The 17,596-nt window shown below is 37.0% G+C and overlaps 1 protein-coding gene across 3 annotated transcripts in view; it reads left to right on the plus strand.

The window, feature by feature from the left end:
- LOC150040490 (melanoma-associated antigen B18-like) overlaps nucleotides 1-14,560 on the plus strand; it is a 50,202-nt gene extending 35,642 nt beyond the window's left edge. For 2 of the 3 annotated variants that reach the window (XM_090325788.1, XM_090325786.1), the window contains 2 exons: nucleotides 12,826-13,944; nucleotides 14,059-14,560. In XM_090325788.1, coding sequence (XP_090181914.1) covers nucleotides 12,871-13,911 — 1,041 coding nt within the window. In that variant the 5' untranslated portion in view covers nucleotides 12,826-12,870 and the 3' untranslated portion in view covers nucleotides 13,912-13,944; nucleotides 14,059-14,560. Of the gene's footprint in view, nucleotides 1-12,243; nucleotides 12,363-12,825; nucleotides 13,945-14,058 lie in introns of those variants that run through there. The other variant, XM_090325787.1, reaches the window with a different exon arrangement.
- The last annotated feature ends 3,036 nt before the right edge of the window (nucleotides 14,561-17,596 follow it).

A 17,596-nucleotide genomic window follows, 5' to 3' on the forward strand; every position in this document is an offset into this window, starting at 1 on the left:
TTAACAAAATTTCATACTGATCCTGAAAGTAGAGATTACTTAGTCATCACCTTCTTTCAACCTGAGACTAGATCAAGGTTTTTTTATTAAAGAATTTATTGGGGAGCTAGAGCTGCCCTATGACCCAGCAATTCCACTACCCAATTGTCCAGAAACAAGGACATACTAAATCCATAAGCACAACGATGTTCATTGCAGCACTATTTACCATAGCAAAGATATGGAACCAACCCAGATGTCCTCAGTTGATGAGTGGATCAACAAGATGTAGAATTTATACACAATGGAATTCTATGCTGCCTTCAGAAAGAACGATATTGCCTTTTTGTAAGGAAATGGAAAGACTTAGAAAAAATCATATTAAGTGAAGTAAGCCAGACTCAAAGGAACTTAGGCTTAATGGTCTCCCTCATTTGTCATAATCGTACAAACCTTGGGCTCACCTAGCAGAGATTTGCAATAGAACAAAATCTAGAGACATAAGGCCAAATAGTATGACACTAAATGAAAGGACCTCCAGGATAAGTCATGCCATATAATGCATGACTATTGTCATTAATGTACTATATTATCTCTCATCTCTTTTGCCATTCCTTGATTATCTCATATTGTTACAATATTTCACCTGGTTATCTGATATACTTTATATGTGCTTAACTGGTTATTTGAAATTGGATAGGGAATGGGGGGAAATCAAGATTAGCGGGGGGGATGGTGGGAGGGAAATGGGGACCATGTCATGAGAAAGGGTATCAATGTTTGTGAAGTTATGCACCTTCAATCTGGTGAATATAATGTAACCCTTCTATTAATCACAATAAAATTATTTAAAAAAGAATTTATTAACATTGATTTTTACATTGTATTTCAAATGATGTGCTTAACAAACAAGTATTCAAGAAGGGAATCTCTATATACAATCACTGGCACTTAGATTTTAGAACATAATTAAAATTGGGCCTGAGGGTTTGTATGTCATACATGCATATTAATCTATGTAATAAAACATTATGTCTATAGAGTCAAAGATTTTTATGTCTATGTAGTTGTGTTTATATTTCCAATACCATGTCCATAGAATTGGGTACACAAATATTGAGTCATAGCTCTTGTACTGTTTGGATCTAATAGCCACATTTTAAGGATACCATGTGTCTTTTGTTCCTTTGGTCTTCACTTGTCTCACTCAACATGATTCGCTCTAGATTCATCCACATCCCTGCCAATGTCATTATTTTATCTTGTCTGTTGGCTATGTAGAATTCCATTGTATATATATACCACATTTTCTGTATCCATTCATCTGCAGTAGGGCATCTGGATTGTTTCCATCGCCTGGCTATTGCGAATAGTGCAGAGATGAACATAGCTGAGCAGGTGTCCTTATCTTATCTTGGGTTATGCTGTTTAGGATAGATGCCCAGAAGTGATATGGCAGGATCATAGGGAAGGTCAATTTTCAGGACTTCAAGAAAGCTCCACTCTGCTTTCCAGAGTGGCTGAACTAGCTTACAATCCCGGCAAGAGTGCAGTAGGGTTCCTTTTTCTTCACAACCCCACCAGCATCTGTCATTGTCTGAGTTCAAAATCTTGGCCATTCTTGTTGGGGTAAGGTGGTATCTTAGGGTTGTTTTGATTTGCATTTCCTTTATGACCATAGATGATGAGCATTTTCTCATATGTTTTTCTGCCATTTTAACCTTTTCTTTTGATAAGTCTCTCTTTAGTTCCCTTGCCCATTTTGTAATTGGTTTGTTGGGTTTGGGGGTGATTAGTTTCTTGAGTTCCCTGTAGATACTGGATATTAAGCATTTGTCTGATGTATTATTGGTAAATATCTTTTCCCAGTTGGTTGGCTGTCTTTCTACTTTAGTAGCTATGCTTTTATCTGTCCAGAAACTTTTTATTTTTAGGTAGCCTCATTTATCGAGCCTCTCTTCAATTTATTATGACCCTAGGATTCTCTTCAGGAATTTTTTGCCTGTGCCTATGAGATCCAGTGTGTCTCCAACTATTGTGTTACAGTTACAAGGTTTCTGGTCTGACATTGAGGTCTTTGATACATTTTGAGTTAATGCTTGTGCATGATGAAAGGGTAGGGTCAATTTTTAGTTTCCTGCATGCAGCTGCCCAGTTTTGCCAGCACCAATAATTGAATAGGCTTCATTTATTCCACTGTATATCTTTGGCTCCTTTGTTAAATACAAGTTGACTATAGGTATGTGGTTCTATTTCTGGATCTTCTGTTTTGTTCCATTGATCTTCTGGTCTATTTTTGTGCCAATACCATGTGGTTTTTGTTATTATGGCTCTATAGTAGAGTTTGAAGTCTGGTATTGTAATGCCACCTGCATTGTTTTTTTTGCCTAGAATTGTTTTGGCTATTCTAGGTCTTTTCTTGTTCCATATGAACCTTTGTATTATATCTTCTACTTCAGTAAAGAATATCTTTGGGATTTTAATGGGGATTGCATTGAATTTGTATATCAATTTTGGCAGTATAGCCATTTTCACTATATTGGTTCTCCCTACCCATGAGCATGGGATGTCTTTACATTTCCTTGTAAACACTTGTTTACATTTCTTTTTAATTTCTTTCATTAGGCTTTTATAGATTTCATTGAATAATTCCTTTGCATCTTTGGTTAAGTTAATTCCTAAGTATTTTATTTTGGGAGATATTGCCAATGGGATCATTTTCTTGACTTGGACTTCTGTTTGTGTATTGTTGGTGTACAATAAGGCTACTGACTTTTGCAAGTTAATTTTGTACCCTGCCACTTTGTTAAAGTAGTTTATTAATTCTAGGACTTTGGGAGTGGAGCTTATTGGGTCACTCAGGTAGAGGATCATGTCATCTGCAAACAGGGTAGTTTAATTTCTTCTTTCCCTATGTGGATCCCTTTGATGTCCTTCTCTTGCCTTATTGCTCTGGCTAAGGCTTTCAGCACTACATTGAAGTGGAGAGAGTGGGCATCCCTGTCTAATTCCTGATTTTAAAGTAAATGGGTCCAGTCTTTCTCCATTTAGTATAATACTGTCTGTAGGTTTGTCATGGATGGTTTTAATTATTTTAAGGAATGTACCTTTTATTACTATTTTTTCCAGTGCTTTCAACATTAATGGATATTGTATTTTGTCAAATGCCTTCTCTGCATCCAGAGAAATTATCATATGATTCTTTTCCTTAGCTCTATTGATATGATGTATTACATTGATTGATTTGTGAATGTTAAACCAGCCTTGCATCTGTGGGATGAAGCCTGCTTGATCATAGTGTATAATTTTTTAAATTTGTTTCTGGATTATGTTGGCTAGTATTTTATTGAGGAGTTTTGCATCTGTTCATTAGAGAGATAGGTCTGTAGTTCTTTTTTTTGTTGTTGTTGGGACTTTCCCTGGTTTGGGAATGAGTGTAATATTAGCTTCATAAAATGAGTTTGGTTTTGATCCTTCTGCTTCTATTTCTCAGAAGAGTTTCAAGAGTATAGATATTCCTTCATCTTAAAAGTCTTGTAGAATTCCGCAGTGAAATCATGTGGACCTGGGCTCTTTTTGGTTGGCATTTCCCTGATTGCTTCCACTATTTCATTGTATGAAATTGGTTTGTTCAATTTGTTTACCTCTTCATTGTTCAATGTGGGTAGCCTATATTTATTTATGAAGTCATCCATTTCTACTAGATTTTCTTGTTCCTTTGACTATAGGCCTTGGTAGTACTTATTCATAATGGACTGAATTTTTTGGATATCGGTTATGATTGTTCCCATAGGGTCTCTAATGTTGTTTGAGTCTCCCCTCTCCTTTTTTTGATTAATCTTGCCCTGGCTCTGTCAATTTTGTTGAATCTTTCAAAGAACCAACTTTTTGATTTATTAATTTTATGTATAGTGGATCTTATTTCAATCTTTTATATTTCTGACTTTATTTTTTATTTTTCTGTCCTTCTAGTTCTTTTAGAATTAACTTTTTCTTGTTCCTCTAGGTGCTTTAATTTCTTCTTTAGGTTATTTACATGCTCTTCTTCTGTCTTTTTAATATGGATTCCTAGTGCAATAAATTTGCCTTTGCTGTGTTCATAAGTTCATTTGTGATGTCTCTTGATTGTCATTACATTCAAGAAAATTTTGAATTTTTTCTTTGATTTGTTCTGTAACCCAGGAGTTATTCAGAAGTGTGTTGTTCAGCTTCCAAGTGTTTGAATGTTTTTTACCTTCTACTGTGTTGTTCAAAACTAGTCTGACTCCACTGTGATCAGATAGAATGCATAGGATTATATCAGTCATCTTGTATCTGATTAAATTTTCTGTATGAACTATTATATGATCTATTTTGGAGTATGTTCCATGTGCTGCTCAGAAAAATGTATAAAGTTTTGCTGTTGGATGGAAGACTGTGTATATCTGTTAAGCCCAGCTGGGCTATGGTGTTGTTTAAGTCTGTGGTGTCTTTGCTTATCTTTTGTTGAGTTGACCTGTCATTTGATGAGTGTGGCTTATTGAAGTCTCCCACTATGACTGTGTTTGAGTCTATCTCGTTCTGTAGTTCTGGGAGCGTTTGCTTGATGAATTTGCGTGCTCCCATGTTGGGAGAGTAAATGTTTATAACTGTAATATTCTGGGTAGGGACTGTATATACCCTTTACTAATATGTACTGGTCATCTTTATCTTTATGTACTGATTTTACTGAGACCTTAATTTTGTCAGATTGTTACTCCTGCTTTTTTTCACGGTGCGTTGGAATGGAAAATATTTTTCCATCCTTTCACTTGGAGTTTGTTTCTGTCTTTGGCAGTGAGGTGGGTCTCTTGGAGGCAACATATGGATGGGTCTTGTTTCTTAATCCAGTCTGTTGTTCTGGATCTTTTGATTGGATTATTCAGCCCGTTCAAATTTAGGGAAATCATGGAGAAGTGGTCAGTGTCCTTTGTCATTATTTATTTTTACTTCTGAGTTTCTTTCTCTCTCTTTTTTCCCCTTATGTGTTTAGTGACTTATAGGTGATAGCTTCTTGATGGGCGTTCTTGCTGTCCTGGAATTTGTTCTTGATTATTTAATATTTTTGTAATGCTGATTTAGTGTGCACATATTCATACAGCTTCTGTTTGAAATGAAATGTTCTTGCTTCTCCCTCAAATATAAATGCTAGTTTCACTGGATATATCAGTCTGGGTTGGCAGTTGTTGGACTTCAAGGCATGAATGATATTTTTCCAAGATTTTATTTCCTTTTTGGGTTTGCATGGAGAAGTGAGCAGCTATTCTAATTTTTTCATATATTTTTATTGTAATTAAAAGAAGGGTTACATTATATTCACCAGATAGAAGATGCATTACTTCACATACATTGATATCCTTTCTCATGTCTTGGTCCCCATTTCCCTCCCCCCCCATATTGTTTTCCCCCTTCCCTATCCAATTTCAAATAACCAAATAAGCATATATACAATATATCAGATAACAAGGTAAAATACTAATTTTTTCCATTGTAGTATACCTCTTTTTTGTTTTTGCTGCATTTAAGATCCGCTTCTTAGCATTTGGGTCTAATGTTTTTATTGTGATGTGTCTAGAAGAGTTCCTTCTAGGATCTTGACTGCTTGGAGGTCTGAAGCCTTCAGTAATGTATTTTCCCTTTTGAGGTTGGAGAAGTTCTCTGCTATGATCTTGGAGAATAAGGGTTGCATTCCCTTATTGAGAAACTCCTTCCCTTCTTCAATTCCTATTAAAAGAAGATTAGATTTCTTGGCTGTGTCTGCCAGGTCCTGGAGTTCTCTTTGGTGAATTCTGACTGATTTCTCCAGACCGATGATTCTCTGTTCTAGCTCCTGTGTTTTAGCTTTCTTCCCTGATGTCCTATTTTCCATCTTAGTCAATCTGTTGCTTAATGCTTCCATATCTGTTTGCATTGTGGACACTGAGCTGATCATGTCTGCTCTAAGGGTATTAATATTTTCTTCTAGGGAAGTATAATTTTTTTCTATTTTTCTTTTGAGATCGAGGAGCTCCTTGTTGATATCCTGCTTATGTTCCTGGAATTGTTTTTGGAATTCTGCTTTGATCTCTTTAGTCATCTCCTTGAACAGGGTCAAGTTTCGTGTCTCTTCAGGTGTCATTTCTTTAGGTGGTGACATCTCTCTCATCCCTTCACTCTTGTTTCCTTTTGGGCATTGTTTGGGACTTTGACTATTTATATATTTCTGAATTTGTTGTTGTGATTTCCGACACTTTGGAGACTATTGGAGGTTCGCTCTGTGGTGGGTAGGTTGTAGTCTTTACTTGGTTTGGGGATGGTGGTTCTGGGAATCTGTGTATATGTGGTTCTCAGCCAAATTAGTTCCGCGGCTGACTGGGTTGGAGATTGTAGCTTTTACAGGTGTGTCAGCCCATTCCCAAAGGCTGTGTGCCACTGCACAGCTAGCTCTCAGCTTGCCCAACCAGTGGTCCCACTATGGGCCAGCAGTTTGGGGTTTCTGCCTGCCCCAGTGGCTAAATTGCCGGCTCTGTTCCCACAGGCAGGGCCCAGCCAAGGATCTGTGGTTTGGGAGCTTCCAGGATCAGGTTAGCTGTGGCCCTATTCCCAGGGGCTGGTCCCAGCAGAGGGGGTAGGCTCTGAGGGTGGAGCCACGCCTTTCTGGCTCACAGAGGGGAAGCTAGGCCCCTGCTGGTCTGCCCTTCAGTTCCCTCTGTGTTTCAGGGTAGTACTGGGCCTCTTTACCAGGGAGTCTTCCTGTGACTCATGGGGGGCACCCAGGTGCTGGCTTTCCAGAGGCTCCCAGCAGGAGGGTGTCCCACTTAGTTTTAGTTCAGTCAGATACTTGCATGCACACTCAGACTCACACACAACCTCACCCGCTGTTGGAAGGCAGGGTTTTAGTGCCCCTCAGTTTCCAGTTTCAGTGGCCTGGGAGAGGAGGCTGTTGGGTGGGTGGGAGCAGGGACACCTCCACACCCTTTGTTGGGGTGTTGGGTCTTAGTGCCTGCCCGTCTGTCAGTCTCCATTCAGTGGCCTGGGGGAGGGGGCTGTTGGGGGAAGGGTCAGGATTCTGAATTCCTTACCCCCCCTGCACTTGCCAGGGTGGGGTGGGATGGGTCTGGGTTAAGTTCTGTAGCTCGCCACCAGCTCTGCTTTCTCGATGGGTTTGCAGGAGGCCGCTGGACTACTTACTCTTCAGGGTTTGATGTGAGCTACAACATGGTGTTGGACCCTATCTAGGCATGTTTTTTCTTTCATATAGTAACAAAAATTGTCATCTTTCTGAATGTTAACAAAACACTGTTTACTTATTTATTTGCTAGTACTGAGGTTTGAACTCAACCCTTGCTGCTCTTGCGCAACTTTCTTGCTCACAGCTTGTGCCTGGCATTTTTCTGGTTATTTTGGGGATGGAATCTCATAGTGTTTTTGCCTAGGCTAGCTTTGAGCTGTACTTTTCTATATCTGAGCCTCCTAATAGCTAGAAGTACAGTCATGAGCCATTGGAACCCAGCTCAAAATGCACCATTTTTTCACATATGTATACATAACTTTGTGTGTATGTACACAAATATATACATATATATCAGGAATATATCACATCTATTTATTATATATTTGCAGGTGAATAGTTAATTTTATGTAATTATATTACTGTCATGAAAAATATTACTAGCATATATGAGTATATTTCCATTATATGACAAAACCTTGAGCTAGGAAGCAAGATGGTGCCAAAACAATAGGGACCCAGCCTAGCTCTCTCCCACAAAAAGAGAGAATCAGAAAATCTCACAAGCCAACTATCTTAAGAAACCCACAACTACAAATTCAAGAAGCAATGGAGAAGTACACAAACCAGAAAAGAAACCCAGATAAAGTTTATATCCAACGTTTTGTTTTAGTTGTGAGGATCGAATTCAGGCAAGTACTTTATTACCAATGGCATTCATATATATATATACATATATATATATATATATGGCATGTATATAGGTGTTCATTCAGCTAACAGTATACTTCCCCTCCATTGTCAGAAAAACCACTTTTGTTCTGAGTAGTGAAGTGATTTGACGTCAAAAGCAATACTAATGAAAAAGAAACAACTGCTTTTTGTTTCTTTGCATAAATAAAAGTTAAGTAAAATAGTAGTAATTTGAACTTTATGAATGATAAACTTCTTTTTACTTTTGTATGTTTTTAGATTTCCTTTGGCTACCAAATTAGTTCTTTGCATAGAAACACCATGATCTAAAAAGTCATGTGATCACCAGAAACTTTTATACTTGAAAACTCAAAAACATGAAATCTAAGCAAATGATGGAAGTAAGAAATAGAGGGTATGACAGTAAGTGAGGTTTCATGGTTCCCAATGTTTTGCAAAATATGAAGTAAATCAAGATTCATTGTGTTCTCAAAGAAGCATCATGATAGTTCAGTCACTCTCACAGAACAGGGATTATAAAATGTTTGTTTCTATGTAATGATGGCACTGGTAAGATAATTGCCAATTTTCATCTTATTCAGAAACCCCAAGTCTTTATGAAGCCCAATCAACAAATGTACAGTTTAAGTTCTATATTTGCATCTCACTGACAAATCTCTAATTAAAAATATAATAATTTCAATATCATATGAAGGCAGTGGATAAGAGTTTATGCCTTCTTGTTTCTAAATAATAATATGAAATTAAAGCATCTAGAATTTTGCCTACCTTTCACACATGCTGGTAAAGAATTAGCAGAAAAACTGTAAGCAAAGTACTTCTACATTTGTACAGAACCTTCTTGACATAGAACTATTGTGTATACACTTAGATCTCTGCATTATTTAAGAATTTGAATTTCTAATATTTTACTGACATTAAAGCATTTTTAATTACTACCCTCTTAATGTAACAAAAAATAGAGCATAAAGATGAATTTGGGGAATCTACAATTAAAATTCAAAACCAGATTGCATTTTGAATAAGTTATGGAAGCCCCCTTAGATTTTGTTGAGCAGATATGGACTTCATTCATCTCTCACCCCTACTATGAGTATTCATCTATACAAATGCTGTGCTAAGAGATTTACAACTGAACAAAACCTAGATAAATAAGGCCATATAATATGAAGCTTAAATGAAAGGACCTCCAGGATATAGAAACAAAAGCCATATAATGAGTGATTTTTGTCCTTAATGTACTGTTAGCTCTCATCTCTTTTGCTGTCCCTTGGTTATCCCATATTGTTACAGTATTTCATCTTGTTATCTGATATATTGTATATATGCATATTTGCTTATTTGAAATCGTATAGGGAAGGGGGGAAAACAAGATGAGGTGTGGGGGTGGGGGGAGGGAAATGGGGACCAAGACATGAGAAAGGGTATCAATGTTTGTACCTTCTATCTGGTGAATATAATGTAACCCTTCTATTAACTACAATAAAATATATATGAAAAAAAGAAATCTTTAGCAGAACAAAGTACCATCCAACGTACAATACTGACATAATCAGCCACTACAGTGTTCACTCTTCAAAATTGTCATGATGCTTTTATTGTCAAATAGTGAGGGGGTTAATAATGATGACTATTCCATTTAAAAAGGCATAGCGCAGGAATCTGTGTTTAAAAAGTTGAAGTAACTCCAATATAAAATAGAAGTCTTGATTGTGAAAAAAACTAATGCTGTGCTAAATTCAGTTTGCTTTAGTAAATGGGATGTTAATGTACATGACATAAAATGTGAAATGTACATGTATGATTGTGGTTTTAATTTGATCCCACTCTAGTCTTACCATTGCCTCAAAGGATAGATGTCACAGGTAGCAAAGTACATCAGAGACATATGTAGAAGGTTTGGATCCTAACTCCATTTCAGATCTTCAGCCAACCCCAAACAAACTCAGTGGACATAACAAAATACCAACAAATATTAGCAAAGTGAATGGAAAAAAATCAGAAATCTGCACAGATACTTGGAAAGTCTTCTAAATGCACATGTTAGTTCAATATCAGTTCAGTATACATTAGACTCATTACTAAAATGAAACCGAGACTTTATAAGTATAAAATTTCTCTAAAATAAAAGTCTTTATAACTTTCATTTATGTAAAATTATTAGCACTTATATTTATATATATATAAATTTATCTTTTACCATAGTGATAGATAATTCCATATTTCAACTTCCTAGACAAAGGATTAACCAGACAGCTGGTAAAACATTATTTCTAGGTGTGTCTGTAAAGGTGATTCCAGAAGTGACTAGAATTTGCATCAATATATTGAGTAAAAAAGTTTCACTGATCAATATGGGTGAGTATTATCCAATCTACCAAAGGCCTACATGTAAAAGACAGAGGGAGGAAATTTTTGCTTGCTCATTCTATTTGCTGTAAGATATCCATCTTCGTTTTATCTCATACATAAGAATTCCTGGAACCTCGATGCCAGAATTAGGTCTGAACTAAATTTATACCATCAACAGTCTACACAAAAGAATATAGCATTGGCATGTCAGAACAGAAAGCCAAGAAGAAAATGTATACATCTACAGTTAATTAATTAAGATGGTAAGAGCACATATTTGAGAAAGAAAAGTCTTTTCAATAAATGCTACTAGGAAATCTGGAAATTCTCATGTAGAAGAATAAATCTAAACCATCATCCCCTCTATAAAAAGTAACTCAAGATGGATCAATGACTTAAATATAAGATGTGAAACTATGAAATTTCTAGAAACTACAAAAGAAAATGCTTCAGAACATTAGAATTGATAAGGAATTTGGTGGGAAATAATATCTCAAAAGTACAGATAACAAAGTAAAAATAGACAAATGGAATGATATCTAATTAACAATCCTATGGTCGGCAAATGAAATCAACAGAATGAAGATATAAACCTTGCACATTGTTCTTTGAACATAAAATAGTATTATGGACAACAGTGAAAAGGTTTCTTGAGAATTTAAAACTAGAACTTTTACATATTGCAGGAATCCCACTTCTATGTGCATATTGGAAAGAAAGAAGATTAGGATGCCAGATATATCTGTTCATTGCAGTAAAACTTATAATATCTAAAGAAAGTAAACAACTTAGGCATTCTTCAACTGATAAGTGAATAAAGCAAATGTAGTACATACAAGAGAATATTTTAGCTACAAAAACAAGTAAATCAATCATTCGCAAAACATTCATATATGAAACTGGAGATCATTATGCTATATAAAAAGCTAGGCCATGGAAAACAATTACTGAATGATCCCATCCATATGTAGAATATTTATGTTAAAATATTGATCTCATGGAAATTGAAAATAAAACAGTAGTTACTAGAGGATGGTAAGAGTAAGAGGGAGGCATGGATGGGAAAGGACCAATCTTATTTCTACCTAAATAAGAAGGTTTGAGAGCTTCATCACAAAGGAACAATGAATGTTTGAGAAAATATGTTTATCCTGACTTAAATAGTACTTAATGTATACATGTATCAAGTCATGATATAGCACCCACAGTATATTTTCAGTTTTTATGTACGAATCAAAAATAGCTTAAATAGCAACAACATTCAAAACACATTTAAGAAGATAATTTTAAAAACAATCTTTATCAAAGCAAAAATAAAAATGCACTAATAGACTTAGTAAAGTTTTTCTTGAGTAAAACAATATGCTATGTTTATTTATGATGAAGAGAATATTCTGTGTATGTGTGCATATCAATCTACATTGAATTATTTAGAGATTTAATATCTTTCTGATGTGGCTAGCCTCCAGTCATAATACTCTACACATACTGTCATTTTAAGAGTTCTAGGCATGGCTGTTATGCTTAGGCTCTACCTTCATTACAACTCAGGATGCTTAGGAAACTCAGGATGCTTGAGAATCCTACTGACTCCCCTCAAAAGAAAACGCCTTGGGGTCAGGAACGTTGCCTAGTGGTATAGTGTTTGCCTAGCATGCATGAAGCCTTGGGTTTGATTCTTTGGTACCACATACACAGAAAAGACCAAAATTGGTGATGTGGCTCAAGTTAGCCTTGAGAAAGCTCAAGGGTAGTGCTCAAGCCCTAGGACTGGCAAAAAAATAGACAAAAAAAGCCTTGGCCCTCAAGCTGAGTGAAAGAATCAATGAGACTTCTCTGCGTAAACCCCTCCTCCAAAGGATTGGAAGCCCGCCCACAGGGTGAATTGGCAGCCCCTCCCTGATGATTATGTTCCAATGGACCAGTTGCCCTAGCAACGGTTGTAACACACTCCCATGTTCAACTTCCGCTTCAACGGCTTCCTGCTTCTGATTTTCCAGTTTCCCGGTTTTCCGGGTTACGGGAAAAGCCTACATTTGAAAGTTGTGCTGCCACTGAGGAAAACTCATAGGAACCTGAATGTATCAAGGTATCTATTGGGGTATTCCTCCCTTCCTCATCAGTGGCAGCCTCATGACACCCACTCCATTCCTCCCAAGGCCTGATTTCACTGTCAACATTAATATCGCAAAGCCCAGCTGTTCGGCCTAACATCTGCAAACTTCTTTATAGAAATCTGGAATGGAAAGGCATAGAAGGAAATCAGCTGTTACTGTCACTGAGTTCAAGTCCTGACCTTGGACAATGAAAGAGAGAGAGAGAGAGAGAGGGAGGGAGGGAGGGAGGGAGGGAGAGAGAGAGAGAGAGAGAGAGAAGGGGGAAGAGGAAGGGAGGGAGAGAGAGTGGGAAGGAGGAAAGGAGGGAGGGAGGGAGGGGGGAAGAGAGAAAGAGAGGAGAAGAGAGGGAGGGGGCCATCGCAGCCATTATTCTTAGCTTAAACACTCTATACTGAGGTTGATCACAAAGCTCATCTTCCTCCGTATCTCTTCTAGGTTGACTACTTCATCAGCCCAACTCTTACTGTTCTCTGCATCATCATGCCTAGAGGTCAAAGGAGTAAGCAACGTTCCCGTGGAAAACGCCGCAATGTCCCTGGCGAAAGTAACATTCTGATGGATGATGAGGCTATCACAATAGAGAGGGAGGAATACGCCCCTTCTGTATCTCCCCCTGTTGAGATACAACCTGAGTGGGTTTCTCCTACTGTCATGCCCAGCTCTCCTGAGATGCCAGAGGCAGCTGCAGCTCTTACTGATACTGCTGCAGCCATTTCAAATAATGATGTGGAAGAAGGGGCCCAAAGCCAAGAAGATCTGACTCCAGATCTCTCAAGAATCACTGATAGCTGGCGCAGAGATCCTTTAAATAGAATGGTGGTTTTATTGGTGCAGTTCCTGATTGACAAGTATCAAAACAAGGAAACGATCATGAAGTCAGAGATGCTCAAGCTTGTTATCAAAAAGCATAAGCCCCAATTCAATGAGATCCTCAAGAGAGCCTCAGAGCATATGGAGCTGGCTTTTGGTGTGGATTTGAAAGAAGTGGATCCTGTTAGGCACTGCTACACGCTTGTCAACAAGTTAGATCATTCCATTGATGGGCCGATGAGCGAAGAAGACAACATACCCAAGACGGGCCTCCTAATGATTGTGCTTGGTCTTATCTTCATGAATGAGAATTATGCTCCAGAAGAAGAGGTGTGGGAAGTGCTGAATCTGATGGGTGTGTATGCTAACAGAAGACATTTCATCTATGGGAACCCTAAAAAAGTTATTACTCAAGATTTGGTGGAGCTACAATATCTGAAGTACCAGCAGGTACCCAATAGTGATCCTCCACGGTATGAATTCACATGGGGTCCGAGATCTCGAGCTGAAGTCAGCAAAATGAAAATCCTGGAGTTTTTGGCCAAGATCCACGATTCTAGCCCCAGTGCCTTTCCATACTGGTATGAAGAAGCACTGAAGGATGAGGAGGAAAGAGCTCAAGCTAGAATTGCAGCCAGGGCTCGCAATGCTGCTGTGGTGACCAGAACAGATTCTAGACCCTCATCTAACAGCCTCTCCCACACTAAGTAATATCTGAGGCAGATTCTTCATTTTTTCGATAAGGTTTGTTATCTCTAAATTGGGGGGTCACTGTGGGCCTAGACAGAATAAATGTATATTATCCTTGTATTCCTATTATTGCTAACTTGGAGTTACTCTTTTTCCTTTTTCTCCCAGGTTATATTTCAAAGATTGAAGTCTCAAGATCATTTTATTCGTGGACAGAAAGTACAGTGATATTCTAAGCAGTGATGAGCAGAATGGATGTCGGGAGAAATTTTCAACTTTAGGTTTCTAATCTATATTCATAACCTCGATTAGTATTTTCCTTTTCTGTATTATCTTTGAAATGTTTCACTCAATCCACTTCAATAGCCTTAAAATCTAAAATTAGTTAATAAAAATATTTGCACACATATTGCTGTTCAATAGTTTTAAGAGTAAGAATTTTATTAATATGTTTAAGAATAGTAGCTTTATTGTTTTGTAGGATAGTAATAACCCATTTATATTTAATGAGAATTGGCAAACAAACATGGATATGATATAAGCATTCTTTGCAAGTGTGAAAAGTTTGGCAGTAAGTTTGGAGATCAAGAAAGAGAGGGAGAAAGTATACAATTTCATTTCTTGGTTTATTTTATTATTTTTTCTGCAAGAATAAAAGGTACTAATTAGATTCATTCATTTACTAATAAAATATATAACAATAAATTGTTTATAAACAAAAATTCATGTTCACTGGCCTATTCATTTTTTCAAAATTAGTCATAAGAAAGTAATATACAAGACAGCCAGGTCCTGTTTAGAATTTCATAGTCAAATAATAAACATACAAGGAAAATATTTAAATACCTTCAAAGACCTAAAAGGACAAGTAATAAGGAGGAAGTAGGCAGGGATTTGGTAAAAGTGAAGGGTGGAATGTCTGGCTAGAGACCAGGAGTGGAGCTTAGTGGTATAGTGCTTGCCTAGCATTCACGAAATCCTGGGTTCAATTCATCAGTATGATATACACAGAAAAAGCCAGAAATGGTGCTAACTAGGCTGGAGCCAAAATTGTCCAAGGACAGTGGCCAGGCCCTGAGTTCAAGACCCAGGACTGGCAAAAAAAGAATGCCTAAAAATAGGTGAAAATATAGTGAAGAAGATGAGGTCATTTTCGGTTTTTCAGAAACTACAAGTCTCCCAGTATGATATACAACTAACTTTTTCAGTGAGATTCACAATTTTCTCTTGTTAGTCCATAAACAATGCAGCATAACAAAACTGATGACTTAACACTCACAATTAGGCTTAAGTAATTTGGAGATGAAGTATTTCAAGAGAAGGTCCACAAATTACACGAAAATATCATACAATTTGGTTAAGAGACATGGTAAGTAGGTACTGGCATCATTTCCGCATATACTTAAGGATGACTATACCTTTAAGCTAGGAAGTAGGCTAAATGAAGGTATAAGATACTTATGGTATGTCTTCAAATGGAAGGTATGAAAGGGTAAAGTCTTGCCTTAAAGTATTACTTTGGTAGCTGAGAACTGGTGGTTTATATCTATAATCTGAGCTACTTAGGAGACTAAAGATGAAGGTTCATGACCCAACAGAGGAAAAAGTCTGTATTACTTCCATCTTCACATAACCAGCTAAAAGCCAAAATAATAAATGTGGCTCAACTGGTAGAATACCAGCCTTGAACAAAAAAGTTAAGAAACAGTATGAAGTTAGGTTTAAGCAAAAAGAGTTATTTTGATGACCTCAGTAAACTACAGGATAGCCTTCTCTTAGAGCTGAAATGGGTAGTGTTCTAAGTTCTTTTCCATATCCAGTTCAATACATGATATTATATATAATATCTCCCAGGAATTTCTGGAAAATAAGGGTAAAATTCACTTGAAGATAGTATGTGCAGAAATAATTGTACTGGCTCTCGGAGAGCTAGATCACAGTGCTTTAATGGTGCATTTAAACTAAGTTAATATGCATGTAAAACACTATTTCACAATTATTAAATGAATGAAAATAGAAGTCGTTTGGGAGGATGTAAGTATCTGGAAGCGAAACTAATCCCTGATACAGATTCTAGAATTCCAAAATGCATTAAGCTGAGGAAGACTTTGTCAAATTTCAAATTAATTTTGTATCAAGTGAAGGAGGTTTTATATGGATATACTAAGTATCATTCTAGGAAAATTTTATATTGTTTGAGAAACATATCTGTAGCCAGGTACCAGTGTCTCATTTCAGTAATCCTAACTATTCAGTAGGCAGAGATATGAGGATCACAGTTCGAAGCCACCAAAGGCAGAAAAGTCAGAGTGACTTATCTTCAATTAAGCACCAAGAAAGCTAGAAGTGTAGCTATAGCTCTAATGGTAAAGTACTGGCCTTGAGCACAAAAGCTCAGGGACAGAGCCCAGGCCTTAAGTTCTAGCCCTGACAATGGTACCATAAAAATAAATGAAAAAGAAAGAAAGAAGAAAGAAATAGGGAGAGAAAGAGAGAATCAGACATGATTTTCAGAACTTTTTAAAAAATTTACATGACTAATAAGTGATAGAGCTTGGGGAAAGACCTCTGATGATTTTCTGGAGTTTACATTTTTATATGCTACCTAACTTGAAGAAGATTCTGGGTCTTAAGTCACTACTTTTTTTCCCTTCACTACTCCAAAACACATTACATTGACAATTGAAGAGAGAAGACTATCTAGCCAAAATACTAAAAGTAGGCCTAAGGGAAGGTGAATATGAAAATAAAGTCTATGGTGAGGAATTCCTATAAGCAGAATTTTCCAAGGAACCTTCTGTTATTAGTCTGAGATTGCCTTAAGAGTAGATTTTGCCCAAATGCAGCAGATATATTAAACAAATACCAACTGTTTCTCATAATATAGATCCTTTTTCATGGGTATATTCCAGCGTGCCTTCAAGTTCAAACTGAAACCTTATCTTCTAACCAGCAACTTCATGGCTTCCTCTAAACTCTGTACCCTTACTTTCTATAATACGAATGTTTCCATATCACCTGCGTACCTGTGGACATAGAATTTTCCAACACTTTGCAGGGTCCTTTTGTGAAACCATTGACAATGAACTTAGGTGTCCAGTTGCCTGAGGCTGCTGATCATCCCATATCTGTATAATACATTCAAATTCCAAGTGAATAGGTGACAAGTTTGATTTCTAATTTTGCAAGGAATATATCGGTTTTTAATATATAATTGAAGTTTAAGACAGAATTTGTCAGAAAGACAAATGTCAGAAAGAGTTGAATGGGGTACGCTATCTGAGTAATATACCAAGACAAATACACAGATAGCTGAGTTTACTTAGATTACAAAAAAAGTCTCTCTCATAACCTAGAAATGAAGAAAGGCATAAAAATAACAATAAAGGAAACATTTCCTAAGGTGAATTCTTCAAACTACTTCATAATACTTCTTTTTCTCCCTTTTTTGGTATTTAGTGTTGAAACTCAAGTCTTTATCCTTGCTAGGCAGGTACTCCCACTACTTGAACCATGCTTTTTGCTCTGTTTTGCATTTGTCCCCTACCATCAGGGTAAGAACTCAGGACTTTGCACTGATGTTCTACCTATTGAGTCATGCCTCTACTGCCTTTTGCTTGCTAGGGATGTGACACTCATGATTTTTTTGTAGGTCATGGGGCTTGAACTCTGGGCCTCGGTGCTGTCCCTGAGATCTCCAGCTCAA

The sequence above is a fragment of the Megascapheus bottae genome, chromosome X, assembly GCF_031878675.1.
Source record: "Megascapheus bottae isolate mThoBot1 chromosome X, mThoBot2.hap1, whole genome shotgun sequence".
Lineage (NCBI taxonomy): Eukaryota > Metazoa > Chordata > Mammalia > Rodentia > Geomyidae > Megascapheus > Megascapheus bottae.